The 19,031-nt window shown below is 35.3% G+C and overlaps 1 protein-coding gene across 2 annotated transcripts in view; it reads left to right on the top strand.

Annotated features, from left to right (window-relative positions):
- LOC106874853 (uncharacterized) overlaps nt 1-17,493 on the top strand; it is a 39,852-nt gene extending 22,359 nt beyond the window's left edge. Inside the window, exons 1-3 of one of the 2 annotated variants that reach the window (XM_089351250.1) lie at nt 5,806-7,237; nt 8,145-9,412; nt 16,792-17,493. In XM_089351250.1, the coding sequence (XP_089207376.1) occupies nt 8,167-9,412; nt 16,792-16,970 (1,425 nt within the window). In that variant the 5' untranslated portion in view covers nt 5,806-7,237; nt 8,145-8,166 and the 3' untranslated portion in view covers nt 16,971-17,493. Of the gene's footprint in view, nt 1-5,805; nt 7,238-8,144; nt 9,413-16,791 lie in introns of those variants that run through there. The other variant, XM_089351249.1, reaches the window with a different exon arrangement.
- The last annotated feature ends 1,538 nt before the right edge of the window (nt 17,494-19,031 follow it).

Raw genomic sequence — 19,031 nt, 5'->3', positions numbered from 1 at the left:
ATGCTAAAATAGTTTGGTATTTGGGCAGGAAATGGCATTCAGTCACTAGAGAAATGGAGGTAGGCGTAAAAGTCAAACTTGCTATCTACAATTCAGTGTTCATGCCTACCCTTACCTATAACCAAAAGAATATGATTATGAATACAAGTGGCCAAAATGGAGTTCTTCCAAAAGGTCTTTGGAGTAATGGTACTTGATAAAGAGCATAGCCTGGAGATCAGTGAATTGCTCCAGGTAGAGCTGTGACTGCTCTGAAGTGAGAGATCACAACTCCGATACTATGGACATGTGGTAAGAAAGCCCCAGGAAAGAATTGCTGGACAGATTTTATGGGCAAAAACTAACCAGTAGGAGACTCAGGGGTACACTATGAACAAGATCGTTAGATACAACCAGATCAATTGAAGATAGTTGCTTCTGACAAGACCTGATGGAAGATGTGTTTGAGGACTCTGTCCCCAAGAACCTCTCAGGAATAAGTGGGTGAAGAAGAAGGGATGAGATGATACTGCTAGTCTAAATGCTAAACGTTTAAATGTACCACACTGGTTGATTTTAGGCATGTGAATAATAAACTGTACTGCCATGTGATATGGTGATCATACTTTATTTCTGTAGTCAGGTGGAAGATGTTTGGAATTCAAAGTCGTCATCATTATTATATTGATGACTATCATCAAGGTAGATTTTCTATAGTCGGATGCCCTTCCTGTTACCAACTCTCATCTATTTCCAAGGTGTAATTTCCCCATAATCAAACAGGTTTTCATAGAAAATTGGAAACAAAGAACACCACTTGCATGACAGTGACACTCATTTACAGCTATATACACATCAAACAAAAACAGACTCACACACATGCTCTCTCTCTCTCTCACACACATTCACATATGCACACACTACCACTCACACACTCACACATACACATACCCACACACAGAGGTTTCTTTCAGCATCTGTCTATCAAAAAGTCACTCACAAGCCTTTGGTTGGCCCAGGGTTATAGTAGAAGACATTGCCCAATGTGTCACATAGTTGACCATGTGGTTGGGAAGTAAACATCTTACACAGAGCCATGCTTGCACTTAACATACCATAATTAGCATAACTAAAAAAAAGAAAAACTGGACAAGAAAAGAAAGGAACAAAAGAAAGCAAAGATTAAAAATCTCAATGATAGCATAAATATTATGCAATGCTGGCTTTTGAAATTGCTCAGAAAATATTTGTACATATTCATAAGTTTCTGAATAGGAAAAAAAACATTATTTGTATTTCTTGTGAAAATTGTTTCCTAAATACTTGAAGACTGGGTTTGTTGTCAATAAAATTGGTTTGACTTATCATAACAAACCATTCTAAATGAGACTTGAATTTCTGGTTTTACATGAATGAAATGAGTGAGTGTGTTTTTTTATGCAAATACAAGAATGTCCAAGTTGATTATCATTGTTTGTCGAAAGCTGAAGGTGTCAAGCTGGCAAAACCATTAACGTGTCAGACAAAATGTTTAGCAGTATTTACTCTGACTTTACCTTCTGTGTTTAAATCCCAATGCAGTCAACTTTGCATTTTATCATTTGAGGTTGCTAAAATAGAGTATCAGTCAAGTACTGGGGTCAATGTAATCAACTTGCCCCACCTCCTCAGAAAATTTCTGGCTTTGTACCAAAATGAGAAAGAGTTATTTCTGGAAAGCTGAGGCGCCTTTTTATATAAAGATATTTTTTTAAATAACTTTTAATTAACCTAAAATAAGTTTTTAAAGACATTATTTTTATTACTTGCTATTTGCAAATAAAACACTCAAGTATCATTCAAAATGGATTGGTGGAGGTATGGCAGTGTGGTTGAGAAGCTTACTTCCCAACCATGTGGTCTTGGGTTCAGTTCTATTGTACTGCATCATGGGAAAATGTCTTCCACTATAACAGCAAGCTGACCAAATCCTTGTGAGTTGATTTGATGAAGCCTGTCATATATATATATGTATGTATGTATGTCTTTATGTATCTATTTGTCTGTCCACCTTGCTCCACTTGACAACTGCTGTTGGTTTGATTACATCCCTGTAACTTAATGGTTTGGCAAAAGAAGTCTTTGGAATAAGTACGATTCTTTAAAAAAAAATAAGTACTGGAATCAATTTGTTTGATTAAACCTTGTAAGGTTGTGCCCCAGCATGGGTGCAGTCAAATAACAAATTTACGCAAAGGATAAAATATAAAAATTAGATTTAAAAGTATATTAAATCTTCACTGTTTTTACAGTTTAAAAATATAGCTTCCAATGATAGAATTTTTAGTATAATCAAAAGCGATATGATTTTCTTGCTTTTTTTTTCTTTCTTTTGTTTTTAACTTTGTTTCAGCTTGTACAGATGCTGAATGGGAAGTCTAAAAGAAATATTAAAAATTCATCTGTTAGAGATAATATTTTTTATTCAACTAGTTTTAACTTTGCAATTTGGCAAAAGAGACCAATAGGATAAGTAACAGAATTTAGAAAACAAGGATTAGAGTTGACTCGTTTGACTAAAACCCTACATTTGATAACATTCATTCCTTTTGTTATATTTGATGACCCTGACATGATTCGAACCTTCATTCTTTTCGTTGCACATATAAAGGATAAAAGATAAATATATTCAATAATGTAATGGGCACGGTGGTAAGTTCTTTGTGAATCAAGTATATAATACAATTACTATTAGCAGCTGAAACCATTTCATTTATATTACTAATGCTTCTGAGGAATATTACCTATTTCCTACCCCATTTCTCCTATAAATTTTTGCCTCAAGATACTTTAGTTGTTCTTGCTTGTTTTCACTTCTGATGTAGACATTGGAATTTTGTGGTGCAGGATAGTGTTAAATGAGAGTAACAAAATTTACAAATTAGAGAACATTTTGTTTTCCTTTGCTCTCAAACCGGATGGGCCACAATGCTGTATAAATCAAGTCCTTACGATGTATTATTTTACACCATGTAAGACAATACTTGTGGTGAGTAGGATAGCTGAATTCCTCTGGCTGGTGTCAAACTTCATCATGTGCTTGCCGGTGTCAAGGTCATCAGATCAATTTTAGAAGGAACAGCTCTAAGTAAGGTTATGACAGTAAAAATAGAAGAAATAAATGTGTTGTGAAATGTGAAAGTTGTTTTGTGTATATGTGTGTGACATTTTAAATATAACAGCCATGTTACATATTTACATAAGCCCAGTCAAATAAAGAAAAATTACAATTGGATTGATGGCAGAATCATTGTTCAAAACTTTTGGAAATATTTCTTGCTTTACACAATTTATTTACATTAGTTTATTTGATTTTTTGATGGATCCACGAGACATGGCTTTTATTAAACTTTTACAACTGCTATTGCTGCCATTACAACTATCACTAGTTATTACTAATATTCAGGAATGGAAAGCATTCTTTAAAACAAGCAGTATTAACCCATTCGTTACCAACCTGGCTGAAACCGGCTCTGGCTCTGTAGTACAAATGTCTTATTTCCATAAGTTTTGAATTAAAATCTTCCACCAAACCTTAGTCACAATTTATACTCCTAACACTAGCTTAATGATAACTAAGTTATTTTGCTAAATTCTTTGTTATATTTAAAATAATTGAAAGAAACACAGAGCATCTCAAAATAAATCCAGTAACAAAAGGGTTAAACAAGAAGCTGTAGCATTATCAGAGCAGTAAATCTGTTTGGTTTCTACATTGCCAGCAAACGGCACTATCCTGTGTGTGAAAGTGAAGTTACAGCAATATAAAAAAATAAAAGACCTGAAACTGAAAGACTTTCCAGCCAACTGCAAGTGGAAGGTAATTCTTCTGGGAGCCGTACACTTAGTGAGAACACTTTTATCAACATCAATTAACAGCACACTACATGGAAGAGTCTTTCTTTTCACAAGACTCACAATATATGGAGAAGCAAAACTTGGTTGCATGATCCCTGGTGGAAGTGTTTTCATCAGGGAACAGATTCTTTTTTGAAAGTGATCTGTTAACGGATGCCAACCACATTAAGCAATTGTTAGATTTAATGGAGGACATGTTGTGCATCCTCTTTCAGTTAAGGATCTTTAAAGTGTGGAGAATGTTACGGAATGGGAAATTTTGCCTGTGTGTATGTGTGAGTTATGTTTTAAATATAATATCAACCCACAGGTCATAAGTGCTGGCTTGACTGTCAAATAAAAAATAACAACAGCAGTGGCAGAAGATTTGAATTGCTGAATAAAACATTTTCAAATATTTTTGCTTACGCAACAACATGATTAAATTTTATGGAAAAGATATACATGGGTCTGGCTGTGTGGTTGAGAAGTTAACTTACAGTCACATGGTTTCAGGTTCAATTCCACTGTGTAACACCTTAGTAAGACCTTTCTGTAGAATGTATTGGATCCAGTTTTCATATGCATAGGCTGGCAAGCCCTAATATGCTAATTAATTCATAGCTGGGACCTTGACAGGTGCTACTACTCAGGGTAAGAGTAAACCCAGGAATGACAGTAAATCAGAAGTTGTATTATGTTATTGAGTCTTTGCCAATCAGTTAGACAGCTTACTTTTGGATGTGTTCCAGGCTATTTGAAATGTATAATAGGACCATCCTAAATATAAAAATAGTTCTCTATTTGAGTCTTTCTTAAGCTTTGCAGAAGCTCAGAACTAACCAGAGCTAAAGCATTTTATGGCACTGAAACAGAAGGCTAATTTTTTAAATGCAGTTCAAGCAATACTGTAGATGTAGGTACACCATGAGAGATTATCAGGCATTTGTAACTAATTTGAGGGTTTTAAATGTGCTTTGTTGATAACCACAGAGAGTAAGATATTCATAAAACTGTTTCCTTGATATGAGCAGTGACTGTGTCTTTGTATAATTGATAAAATTTACACAGTCACCTTTCTGCTGGGGAGCACTGGGGTCAAAGTAATTGACTAACCCCATCTCTCACTGGGGTCAAAATAATTGACTAGCTCCATCCTATAACAGAAAGGATTAACATTCAATCAGTCAACCAGTTAACCAATCACCTAACAGATTATTTTATTGATTATTTGGTCACTCACTCAATCAGTGAGGTTCCTGAGAGTTCTTTTGTCATACATTTGTGACCTCATCGATGATATGCTCCACTACTTCAAGCCCGCTCAGAGTATATCATTGATAAAGTTGCTAACAGCGACAAAAGGACTCTGATGAACTTAGCTGATTGATTAATTGACTGAACAATTAATCAAACAATTAATTAGTTAATTGGTTTAATGGTTAACTTGTTGATTAATAATGATAAAGTAAGTGAAACAGGACCATTGTTTATTACAGACAAAATAACCTTCTTAAGATACAAAATCTTTTTCAACACATGATTTCACATCAAGAATCTTGCAAACAAGACACAAAAACCGTATTTTTGCATTAAAGTAGTTTAGTTTCATGTGCTTTTTTGAAATTTTCAGTTTTAAATCAACTCACACGTTTATCCTCATTGTATTTGAATGGTTGAAATTTTTGCATTTGAAAATCTCCCTTTCATTTTGGAATAAAAATGATGCATATCATCTGTTCAGAAAAGTTGATAATGTTTTAAGTGAATATTCTGAATTTTGAGAATCAAAATAATATTCTATTAAGTTGGAGTCTTTGGCTCATTGTTAAAATATATCTCTGTGGTGTCTTTTCTCTAAGTATATCCATGGTCATTGCTCTGATGAACTCTCTGGTTTTGTACCCTCTGCCAAGACCTTTAAATGTGCATCATTTCTCTTTTGAGTTTCCTGTTTAGTTATAGACTCTTTTATTCTAATATCTTTTTTCTTCAAACTACTGCTCTCTGGAGCTCATTAACATTGTCTTGTTTTCCTCTGGTCTATGATATTCACTCTTTTAAGCTTTCTGTTAGTTGACATCTTTTGAATTTATTGGTCCCCTTCTTTGCCTTATTTGTAGTTCTTTACTCTACAGAGGCCTCAAGCCTTGTTTGAGACAAAAATCATTGAAATGCCCTAACTATTTAGTTCAGATATGTTTGATTTTTTCTCTCCTCATCTATCCATTCCGTAGAAGAGCGTAGGCTTGAAATGTCAATGACTTCTTCCAATTTTCCTGATAGCAAACCTAATACACCCTGTTTGTTGTTCTTTTGCTTCATGCTTCTTTGTTTTTGGCACCTCCCCCCCAACACACACACACACACACACACACACACACACACACACACACACACACACACACACACACCCACACACCCACACACACACACACACTTAACATTTCAGTACACTGAAGTGTATTTTATAAAGTCTTACTGTAGAATGGAATCATGTTCTTAGTAACATGGCATGAGGTAATAAAAATTAGTTTTGAGATTCTTATCTCTTATCAATCTCCATTATGCTGATAGAATAATGGCTTAGAACGTGTAAGATATATCAAACAGACCATTTCTTATCCAACATTATATGATAATTGGATAGACTTATCATCAAAGGCATTTCAACTGAAACCACTCCATCATTAATATCAGATGTAGTGAACAGAGTATCTAAGATAGCATTATCTAATGTCTGCTTCATTTCTAAAGATGGTATAGTGGTATTTGAGAGATATTTGGCTGCTATTTCTTGCAGATTGAACAACCAGTTAAAAACTTCCTCACAGGCTCACATACAGAAGATATTTTGACTATTGTTGGCAATTTGTTGTTGTTGTCATCATCATTTATCATCCACTTTTCCATGTTTGCATGGTTCAGATGGAATTTATTGTAGTAGATTTTCTTTGACCAGATCGAAACTAAATATTTAGTACCAAAGTCTATGTTCAAAACATATGCAGTATTACTGTGGAATGACAGAGCAGCAGAGCTTAACATAAACCAATGAGCAGCATTAAAAAAACTTTTAAATGGTTGTCAAGCTTTTAACAGTTTTTACATAACTACAAGGGGATGCTGAAAAATTCCTGACTTTAAGGGTACTGCAAAAGGCCTGGTTGGAGGCCCAACCTTTGGAGTTCTTTTATAGGGCTTAGAAAAACTGAAGGACCACAGCAATAAACATGTGAATCTGAGAGGGGAATATGTTGAATAAAATCATAATTAACTGACCCTTCTGTATTTTCTTTTACTCAAAACTAGGAACTTTTCAGCACCCCACTCATATAAGCTATTGTTTTCTCAGCAAAATGGAGGAGTAATATGGAAACTGGTAAGTGATATAAGAATTGTGTATGTTGTATCTTGACATCCTTTAATATTTGCTGAGAACTATATCCAAAATCAGCAAGACTGCATATGTTCTTTCTGTCTTCAGTTATGCTGCTTTTGTGGATTCCCATGACTCTCTGTTACCATCCAATTCCATTATTATGAAATTGAATTGGGAGCTTGAGTTATAGTGAATCTTTCATTAGCTGATTGCACAATCATGGATGCCACTCTTATCAATGCATGGCAGTTACTCTCTTGATAGAGAGCTTGGCATTCCTGACTTGATCTTCTAGGATTCTTCTCCTCAGTATCAATGTAAGAATCACCATTGGCTCAGTTGAGCTCTTCCACTACCTATTCATTATCTACCATGCTGCAGTTCCATGACTTTGCTGTATCCCTGGCTGGGTGGCTGAATATGTGCTATGCCTTGCCAAAGGGCAACCTGTAACTATACTAGATATGGTTGTCACTCCTTGAGGTATTTTCAAAATCCCAACATATGTTCTTAAACATTTGTATAAGCTTTCGTATTTTTGATTTTTAGATTCCATGCTGTATTTAATGTAAAGAGAAATATAACAGGTATAAATAACCATATACAGGCTCCAAAGTTGGCTGTAGCTTTTGAACATTTGCTTATTTTGAGACTCATATTTCTTTATAAATCGCATGTGTACACCTATTTGACACATCAGAAATTTAATTGCAACATATATATAATCTTGAAATAAAAATATTGAATTTATTTCACATATAATTGTAACAATTGAAAGAATAATTTTTCAGCGCATATTATTACTACTAAAATTTAAATATTTGTTATGGATTAGAAATGAATAAATATTTTTGTATTGCCCATTATATATAGATGTCTAATTCTATGTTTTTCCTTTATTTTCAAGATTGGAAGTCAGTTATAGAAAAATGTTATTATCACTTGGCATTGTAAGCTTATTTTGGTCTGTGTGTTATACTACGTTTGTTTCTGATAACGAGGAACTAAACAGAATATTTGCAGACATGTCACCTAAAGTTGTTAATCCTTTGAAGGAACCAATTATTTTAAGTTCAGAACCAGTTCAAGGATTGCACTTAGCACTAAAAGGGCACAACGAAATACTTGCAATATGGCTGACTCCTGTTCCTTTTATAAATAATTCATTTTCTCCAGCATGTCTCTATGGCAATATTCATTCTGAAACGCCCAGTAAAGTACAAGGAAAATCATACACATATACAGCTGGAATGTTTCAGTTAACATTAAATAGAGCTGTGTTAAAATTAGAGAAATTTGAAAACATATACGATATTGTTTACTACGTCTGTGGTGATCCTGCTTACGGCTGGAGCACAATCCAAAGTTTTAGTTTACAAAAACCAAATATGCTAACTCCAAAAGAAGTAAATAGTTGCACAATCTCAAAGTCAGAAAATTCATACATTAGCAGTGTAAATAGCAAATCAGAGAAGCGTAATTTGATTGGAATTGTTGGTGACCTTGGTGTCACAAATAGCGATGAAACAATTGAATCAATTTGGAATTTTACTCGTTCTTTAGAAATGAAGATTCTTATACATATTGGCGACATCAGCTATGCAGACAATTTCAGCAAACGAGAAGGAAACAATTCGTATATATGGACAGAATATATGAATAAAATAAAAAGAATAACGAGTAGAATTCCATATATGGTTTTACCAGGAAATCATGAAGTTCAGTTTAACTTTGGTGCTTATCTAAACTGGTTTCGGATGCCCTACTTGGAAAGTGACTCTGACTCTCCATTCTGGTATTCTTTCGATTATATGGGTGTTCACTTCAGTATGTTTTCCACTGAGCATGACGTAAACCAAAGTTCAATACAATATCAGTGGCTTGAAAATGATCTGAACAAAGCTAATTTAAACAGAGACAAAGTACCCTGGGTTATTGCCCTTGCACATCGGCCTTTGTATTGTAGCTCGCACAATGCAAATATAAGTTGCAAATCTCTCTCTACAAAGCTCAGAGCTGCATTGGAAAATCTTCTAGTACAAAAAAATGTTGATGTTTATGTGAGTGGTCATGTACACCATTATGAAAGAAGTTATCCTGTTGCAAACAATGTGGTTAGTAGCTGGAATTACCATAATCCAAAGGCACCAGTACATTTAATTAATGGAGCTGGAGGTAAGAAAGTAAAACTCTTTATAATGCTTCAATTTATATAAAGAAATTATTTATGATTTGAGAGCCATATTGTGTGTGTGTGTGTGTGTGTGTGTGTGTGGACTGGGTATGTGACTATGAAGTTGGTTTTGTTGCAACTATATAGTTTGGGGTTAAACCCCACTGTTCGGAACATACTTTAGCCCTGGGCCAGTTAATATGTTGTGAATGAATTTTGTTGATAAAAACTGTGTAGAAGCCCATTGTGTGTGTATATATATATATATATATATATATATATATATATATATATATATATATATATATATATATATATAGCATGTCTGGTAAAGAAGGTTTTACAATATGGCTGGTAAAGAAGGTTTTACAATGGTATTATGTTAAACGGATCTCCAGTAATGGTTTGTATTTCTTTTAACTATTTTCATATCTATCATCATTAATTCTACACACACACACATTTGTTAGGCTTCATGTAAACATGCACACTTACACATGTTTTTACTTATCAGTGAATACTCTTACATTTTGTCTTGCAAACAAAGTTTTCCAATCCTCAAACAAATTACTTCCATCGTATGCACTTGATATTTGTATGCAACTACATTCATGCATGCTGATATTACATATCTTATGAGATATGCTTGCCTTATGTCATTTCAACATTTGTGTATCCTCTATGTTCAGCACCCATGGCTTACCCCTGCACACATCACTTGATGATATCATACTTCATGCAATCTGCCCTTCATTCACAGTTTCAGTTATTCTACTTTTAAAGACAGGTAATTTTCACTGATCCCAGAACTATAGCATAATTACACTCACTTCTAGTCTCAAACATTTATAAGTCAGTGCTCCTCAGTTTCCCCTCATATTAATCCAATCTTACAATGGAACCAAAATAACTTCCACAAAGACAGGTCAACACTACTGTTCAGAATATTGTATTTGTGCATTTCTTTAAGGCACTTGGTAATGTGTATATCTCCTGTTTCCCATTATTCCCTCCCCTATTAGTGATTGACATCTGTCACTCCTTCTCTTTTACCATCACCCATCTTTATTGCTGTCCATTGCTCAATCTCATATTACTTCTTCCTCTAATACCCATTGTTGTCATTCCCCATTCTCTTTCCCATTTTCATTCCTCCTTCCATCACATTGTTTCTTTCCTGTCTCTCCTTCTACCCTACTGCATTACACATGCTGTTTTCTATTCAATCTCCTTACCAACAATCAGCATATAACTGTCAATTCAATTTCTCTTTCTCTTCATTCTCCATCACTCTAACTTTCATTACTTTTTCTTCTGTTTCCCTCATGGACATGTTATGAATGAACACTGACAACATAGAGAAGACTTCTTCATAGGACAAGGCAGTCTTCCTAATGCTGTGATAAATGCACCCACTAGTGTTAGATTGGATAAGATACAGTTTGGATTGCTACATTGATAAAGGATCACAGATATCACATTTGCATGAGTTAAATGCATGAGAAATTCTTAACTAAAACCAGCAGTTCTTCTTGGTACTTATTGAGCTAGAGAATACATGAGACAGGACTCCATGTCCTGTATTCTGAGAAAACTAAGTACAGATCAAGGGTGTGTGAGAGCCTTTCAAATTGTGCCTGTCCAGAAGAGTGCTGTTTGTCTAACAACTGGTAGGTGTTAAGTAGAGTTTTCCTTATATGAAAATTAGAGCACAGGTGAGTTAACATTGAAGGCAAAAGAGATGTTGTGCTTGTATGTAATTGTGATAGATGACATCTATAACTAAAAAAAGTGATGGATGCTGTTAGTAGAGGACACTTTCTTCTAAGCAGTTCAACAGCAAACCTACCCAACTTGTCATTATAGAAGAATGATTTTAAAATTTATTGGACAAATTCTCTTCAAATTTCTTTGTGTTACTTGAAGGTTTAGTTGATGATATTTCCATTTTTAAAACCCTTTATTTCTTTTTAAGTATTTCTGTTGTTCTTATCTGTTTGTTTAAAAAATAAGTTGTTTTAATTTTTTAGCTTCTGGATGTGAAGCATTTTGTTTAAATACATTCTGCTGTCTTCTATTTCCTTAAGTCTAAAAAGATTTTAAGTTATTCTTTTGTAATATTAGGAAATTGATATTACATTTACTGCAAATTAATAATTGCCATAAAAATTGGAAAGGTGTGACTATTTACAGCTTAACTTTTATGATAACTATTTTCTTCTTTCTTAAAATCCGAGAATCTTACCACTTCCTGCTGAACAAAGTCAATAAAAATGGTTTAATCATACTTGCTTTTTATTCTCAAGGTGTATTTAAAAATAGGATTTCTCAATCATTTTTTTTTTAAAGTGTTTTTACTTTTGATATAATTCATTAAGTTATTTAATCCATATGCTTAGAAATGAAAATATTTCTTTCTAGTTAAACTGAAATAAAAGACTAGTTAGATTTTTGTTAATTAGTCAATTGATATGCTGTTGGAAAAGAAAAAGGAATTTCGTTCATTAAGACATGCAAGTTATGCGAGAGCTTGTTGACACTCGGAAGAGTGTAACACATGTGTTACAGCCTGTGAATAAATAGCTTTGAATCTCATAGATAACTCAGTGGATAAATATTTAGTAATTAAGAATAAAAAAAATTTTTTCCTTCTGTAATATAAAGATGTTATTTTTATTAGAAGACCTTTGCTTTTCATTTACTGCTATGTGCATTAGATAGTTTTCATGAAATAATAATTATGTGATTTATAGCAGTAAATAATATACATAATTAATTCCAGTTCTGTGGGAATGTTTCTGTTGTGGTATTTACATTTTTCAATCGTTTGTGAAACAATGTATTTTAGCGATACAGGAAACATCACTAAATGCTTTTTATTAAATATAATATACCGCCTGACTGACCTTTGTAGGGTTTTCGAGCGAGATCGTTGCCAGTGACCCTGGACTGGCTCTTGTGCGGGTGGCACATAAAAGACACCATTTCGAGCGTGGCCATTTTCGTGCGGGTGACACGTAAAAGCACCCACTACACTCTCTGAGTGGTTGGCGTTAGGAAGGGCATCCAGCTGTAGAAACTCTGCCAAATTAGATTGGAGCCTGGTGTTGCCATCCGGTTTCACCAGTCCTCAGTCAAATCGTCCAACCCATGCTAGCATGGAAGGCGGACGTTAAACGATGATGATGATGATGATGATATATGTTATATATGCATATATAGCATACATACATATACATATGTATATATTTATATGTATGGCATACGTACATTAACTGTAATTTAATTTTTATTAAGTTTCTTGGTGCTTCTACAAAATGATGAAACGAATACTAATTTTCAAAAGAAAAATATTTATTACTTCAAAAAATATAAAATCAAAACAAATTTTTCATTTGTATAACTGCTTCCATAAATATTGCCTCCTCCTCCTCCTCCTCCTCCTCCTCCTCCTCCTCCTCCTCCTCCTCCTCCTCCTCCTCCATCAACTTTTTCTCTCTACCTTGGCATGTGTATGTAGCATGCCTTCACTTATTGCTTGCCACCAAACCTAGTACGTGCACTCATTCCTTATCATCATCATCATCATCATCATCATCAACATCGTTTAACGTTTGTTTTCCATGCTAGCATGGGTTGGACGGTGTAGTGGGTGCTTTTTATGTGCCACTGGCAGAGAAGCCAGTCAGGCGGACCTGGCATTGACCACGTTTGGATGGTGCATTTTACATGTCATTGGCACAGGAGCCAGTCAGGGAGCACTGGCCACAGCTACAATATTGGTTTTACTTGACTCAACAGGTCTCCTCAAGCATACCATATCGCCTGATGCATCAGGGGTGCACTTAACTGGGCTGGACATGCATTTCCTCACACAGCTGACCTCATCCATATGTAGCACATGACCATACCAGCACAGTCATCTCTCTTGCACACCACATTTCATACTTCTCACGCCCAACTTTTCTCTGAAGGCATTTACACTCTGTCGTGTATGCACACTGATATTACACATCCAGTGGATCACACTAGCTTCATTTCTTTCAAGCCTACGCATGTCCTCAGCATTCATGGCCCATGTTTCACTGCTGTGTAGCATGGCAGTTCACACACATGCATCATACAGCCTACCTTTCATCCTGAGTGAGAGGCCCATAGTTGCTAGCAGAGGTCGGAGCTTCCTGAACTTTGCCCAGGCTATTTTTATTCTAGCCCCTACACTCTCAGAGCGACCACCTCCACTACAGACTTGGTTGCTTAGGTAGCAGAAGCTATTAACTACTTCTAGTATCTTCCCCTGGCATGTGATGGAATCTGTTTTCTGTACATCTTCAGTGTTTATTGCTCCTGTGCATCTGCCACACACAAAAACTATCTTCCTGGTTAACCTTCCTATAATATTCCTGCACCTTTTATGTGTCCATAGTTTACACTGGGTACATCGTATGGAGTTTCTACCCATGCCTTTTCTACAGATCGAGCAGGGCCATCTACCTGAAGGGGTTTGTGATTTGACAGCATTCCTACTTACTAAGATTTTAGTTTTTGCTTGGTTAATCCGAAGGCCCTTTGATTCTAGGTCTTGCTCCACAGCCTAAACTTCGTCTCTAGTTCTGGCAGTGACTCAGCTATTAGAGCAAGGTCATCAGCATAGAGGAGCTCCCAGGGGTAGCCTGTCTTGAATTCCTGTTATTACCTGGAGGACTATAATGAACAAGAGGGGGCTGAGGGCTGATCCTTGGTGAACCCCTACTTCTACATGGAATTCTTCACTATATTCTTTGCCAACCCTCATCTTACTGACAGCATCCCTTTACAGGGCTTGTACAGCTCTTACCAACCACTTGTCTATCCCCAGTTTCCGCATTGACCACCAGATAAGAGATCAGGGGACCCTGTCAAAGGCTTTCTCCAGGTCAACAAAAGCCAAGTGCAGAGGTCTATCTTTGGCTAGATATTTCTCCTGCAGTTGCCTTACCAGAAATATAGCACCCATGGTGCTTCTACCTGGCACAAAACCAAACTGCATCTCATCTAGGCTAACTCTCTCCCTAATTGGTTGGGCTATGACCTTCTCTGTAACTTACATATATGTAATATATATGTATTGTATTGTGGAAAAATTGTCTTGCTTGAAACCAGTCTGTGGTGCAAAATGGTTTGGGATTGCTCGAATAAAAGATCAATCTTTGCCCTCTTTTATAATTATCAGTTGAAAGATAGATGACTCATAAAATGGAAGAGTGAACAGGAGTGAAGTGGACTTATATGATTGGCCTATCTAGACCAAATAAGTAATCTTTTGTGTTGCTAGATCAGTTCAAAAAGTGACCTTCAAACTTGTATATGTGCTGTGATTGTGGGTCACTGAAGTGAAACTTTGTGTTTTGAATTTGCCCAAAACTCCTATTACAAATTAAGCCTTTGCTTGTCCAAAGCATTTTCATCAGTTTATCCTAAACATCCATGCTTGTTTTCAGACTTTCAGACAGTCTTTGTTTCATATGTTCTGAATAATATAAAGCTTGCCTTTCATAAATTGTAAGTTACTCTGGCGGTTGAAAACAATTGGGAATGTGTATCATATGTTATACATGGACACCAAGAACAGGCAAAGGGTTATGTAGCTTAGGCACATAAATCATATTTTCATTCAATAATGAACAATGATTGATTCAGCCTTTGTTTCATGTGTTCTTGCCAAGCAGGGCCAGCACTAGGGAGTGCGGGGCCTAATTACAGAATTGTCAGTGGAGCCCTCTACTCTACAAAAGCTGAACATTGATGTTTTATGCTTTGTGTAGTATGCCAGTCCCAACCAAAAAGCATTGAGGGCTTCATGCTCCACCTTTAACCATAATAAAATGCTAAAAGTCCATATTAGCATCCCCCACTTCAGCATGTGTGCAGGGCCCTCTCTTGGCGCTGGGACAAATTTAGACAAATATATTTAATTGGCTTAAAATCAGCCTTGCTGCCACCTCATTCAAAGCAATTTAACCTTTTTCCCTTCTTTTCATTTGAACCTCACTTTCCGGTCACCCAATTTTCATATTAACCTAAAAATACCAATTTTTGAATACTTTTATTCGTTGTTTTTCTTTATTGTTTTTGAGAAGAATTTAATTATATTTCTATTGTGTTAACCCATTTCGTTTAACTAGTTCTTTATTTTTTTCTGATCACAATTACTCTCTTCTTTCTTCTTTCATTTTTAATTTTAATTTTATTAATTCCAGCCACCCCTATGTTTCTTGTTATATGTCTCTATATTCTTCTCTTGACATTTCACCAGTACACTTAGAAGCATTCCTATGTATTGACCTTTTTAAATACTTATGCCCACAACTGTTTTTCAACTGTTTACTTCCTTACCTATGTAACTATATTTGTTTGTACATATGTAATGTATTTATGTGTGTGTGTGTATATATATAAACATGTATATATATATATATATATATATATATATATATATATATATATAAACATGTATATATATATAAACATGAGTGGTTGGTGTTAGGAAGGGCATCCAGCTGTAGAAACTCTGCCAAATTTAGATTGGAGCCTGGTGTCAACTTGAGCAATTACTTGACTCATATGTCTATGTTTGTATGTGTCTATATATATATGCATATCCATGTATGTACATATATATATGTAAGAGAATGTGTATGTGTACATATGTAGCAGCAGATGCCTGTTAGTCTGTGAGTTTGTGCATTCTGGTGACCATCTAAGTGCGTAATGTACTGTCTTTAGGTTTCCTGTTTTACTGCATATCTTCCTCAAATCACGTATGAATAGGAAACAGATGAGCACTCTGTAAGGTCTTGTGCTTCAAATAAACACTGCTACTCTTCCCAACATGTATTCTGAGTACCCATTTGATCTATAGTCATCCCTGCTCTATGCTAGAAAGACACACACACACACACACACACACAACTGCATGTATATATATGCAAACATAGGCATGATTTTAGTGAGATTTTGGCAAGGTTTTGGTTACTGTTTCTAGCAGAATGAGCAACTTTCTGGATGTTCCTAGATTCCTTAGCTATCTTGCCTTTCTGCTTGTCCAGTACTCCATGAGCTTAGCCATATGCAACATACAGGATATGTGCATGTGTATGTGTGTCTATGTGTTTGTGTGAATGTGTGTTTTTTAAGTGTGTATGTGTATGCACAAACATATTTCTGTCAATGACAAGTTATTAGATTTCAATGAAAATTAAATTATCTTTTCTATAATTATAATGATTTTATTTTTAAGTTTATTATTTATGTTTTTGCTTGAGATCTTATTTGTTTCCTCTGACTGAAATATAACTAACACCAAGTCAGTCTCATGATAATTTACTTGTTTTACTTCCAGGTAACCCTGAGCCAAATGATGAATCTTTCTACAATAAAGCCAAATGGAGAGCTTTCTACGTTAAAGGCAAAGATACTGGACATGTTATCATGGAAGCTTTCCCAAAAGCTCTTCATTTTCAGTACATAAGAAGTAAAAATAGTGCTGTGATGGATGAATTCCGTCTTACACGAACTTGAAGAATTGTAGATTAAATATCTCTTTATTCATTGTTTTAACTGTCCTTCATTATTACAAGTAAACATATGTATGTACGTATGTATGTATGTATGTATGCATGTATGTATGTATGTATGTATGTATGTATGTATGTATGTATGAGCAGGCAAATGTTTTACTTATCTTGGAAGTGATATTTCATCCACCGCAAAAAACGCATCAAGTCACATAGCAAAAGCATGGAGTGCACTGGACAAATTAAGAATAATTTGGAAGTTTCTTCTGCCTGATTGGATGAAAAAGGAATTCTTCAAAATCATAGCAGAGTCAGTTCTTTTTTTTATGATTCATCAGCAAATTACAAAACAATAAATTAAATAGAGAGATTCAATTGACAATCCAATATTTATTTATATTATAACATAATATACTACGAATATAATATAATATAAGATAACATTAAAAAATCATTAAAAAACCAAAATAGCCAACAATTTGTTTCGACTTATATACATTATTTGGTTTATAAACAATTCATATTCATTTGTATCTTCAGAGTTTTGCTTTAAAGACAGATGAAATTCCATGTGAAAGGACAGCTGGGTTGTAAAAAGAAAAACATTTTTTTTTTACAATCCAGCCTTGGACAAGTGTCTTCTACTGTAGCCTCAAGCTGACTGAAGCCTTGTGAGTGGATCTAGTAGATGGAAACTGAAAGGAAGCCCACACCATTTTGAGCGTGGCCGTTGCCAGTACCGCCTGACTGGCCTTTGTGCGGGTGACACGTAAAAGCACCCACTACACTCTCTGAGTGGTTGGCGTTAGGAAGGGCATCCAGCTGTAGAAACTCTGCCAAATCAGATTGGAGGCTGGTGTAGCCATCCGGTTTCACCAGTCCTCAGTCAAATCATCCAACCCATGCTAGCATGGAAAGCGGACGTTAAACGATGATGATGATATATATATATGTATGTATGTATTTATGTGTGTGTGTCTTTATGTCTGTGTTTGTTCCCCCACTATCGCTTGACAACTGATGTTGGACTGTTTATGTCCCCGTAACTTAGCAGTTCTGCAAAAGATACCAATAGAATAAGTACTAGGTTTACAAAGAATAAATCTTGGGGTCGATTTCTTGGACTAAAGCCCTTTAAGGCAGTGCTCCAGCATGGCCACAGTTAAATGACTGAAACATGTAAAAGAATAAAAGAATAATCATTCAAGAGTGGAGGATACGGTATGCTGGTCACTGCTATTGAAGCAAAGATGAATTAGTGAGTGAGCTCACTTTGTGGCTTCTGAGCCATTGGAATTCTCATTGGAATTCGCAAAAATGGGAAAGAAATAAAACAAACATGTTCGACTAGATGTTTAATATCAGTGTGCATGAATGACTGTGTAAAAATGAGTTGATAGTAAAACTGGATACTGTAAGAGGTATCAGGTGTAATGTGCAAGACAAAGATTAATCTGGTATGGTTACTGCGATTTGGGGAGAATAGGGACAAAAAAAAAAAATTTTAAATGCTAACTAATATCAGCGTGTCAGCATGATAAGAGCTCTGGCCTTCTGAATGATCTTATGCCCCTTAATGGTAGAGCTCTTACTATACTGACATTAGTATCTTAATTTTCTTTTATTGTCCCTATTCACCAAGCTGTCCCTGTTCCACCACAAATCATGGATCATGGTATGCATTGTATATGAATGATGGCAGTTGTATAAAGATATACTTATGTAGTCTTAAGCAGACATGGACACCCTTTCAATTCTCTAATTCCTTTGACTCACAGGCACATCTAGGATGTAACTACTGGAAGGAGAGGGCTGTGCTAGTACAAGGCTGGTACTCATTTTTAGCTGAATAGACTGGAACAACACATTACTGGTCAGGAATTGAACTCATTACATTGTGACTATGAGCCAAACATCCTAACCATGAAGCTGTATGCCTTCACTTTGTTATAGTATTAGTCAAGTAATTAGCCAAATTTAAGGATAAGATCCATTCCCATCTGCATCTGATTTCTTTTCCAGAAACTTCTGTTGGTTGATTTTATTGGAGTTATTTCCCTTGCTA

Source organism: Octopus bimaculoides, chromosome 4 (genome assembly GCF_046866305.1).
Source record: "Octopus bimaculoides isolate indiv1 chromosome 4, ASM4686630v1, whole genome shotgun sequence".
In the NCBI taxonomy this organism is placed as follows: domain Eukaryota; kingdom Metazoa; phylum Mollusca; class Cephalopoda; order Octopoda; family Octopodidae; genus Octopus; species Octopus bimaculoides.
This window is presented reverse-complemented; position numbering and strand designations above follow the sequence as displayed.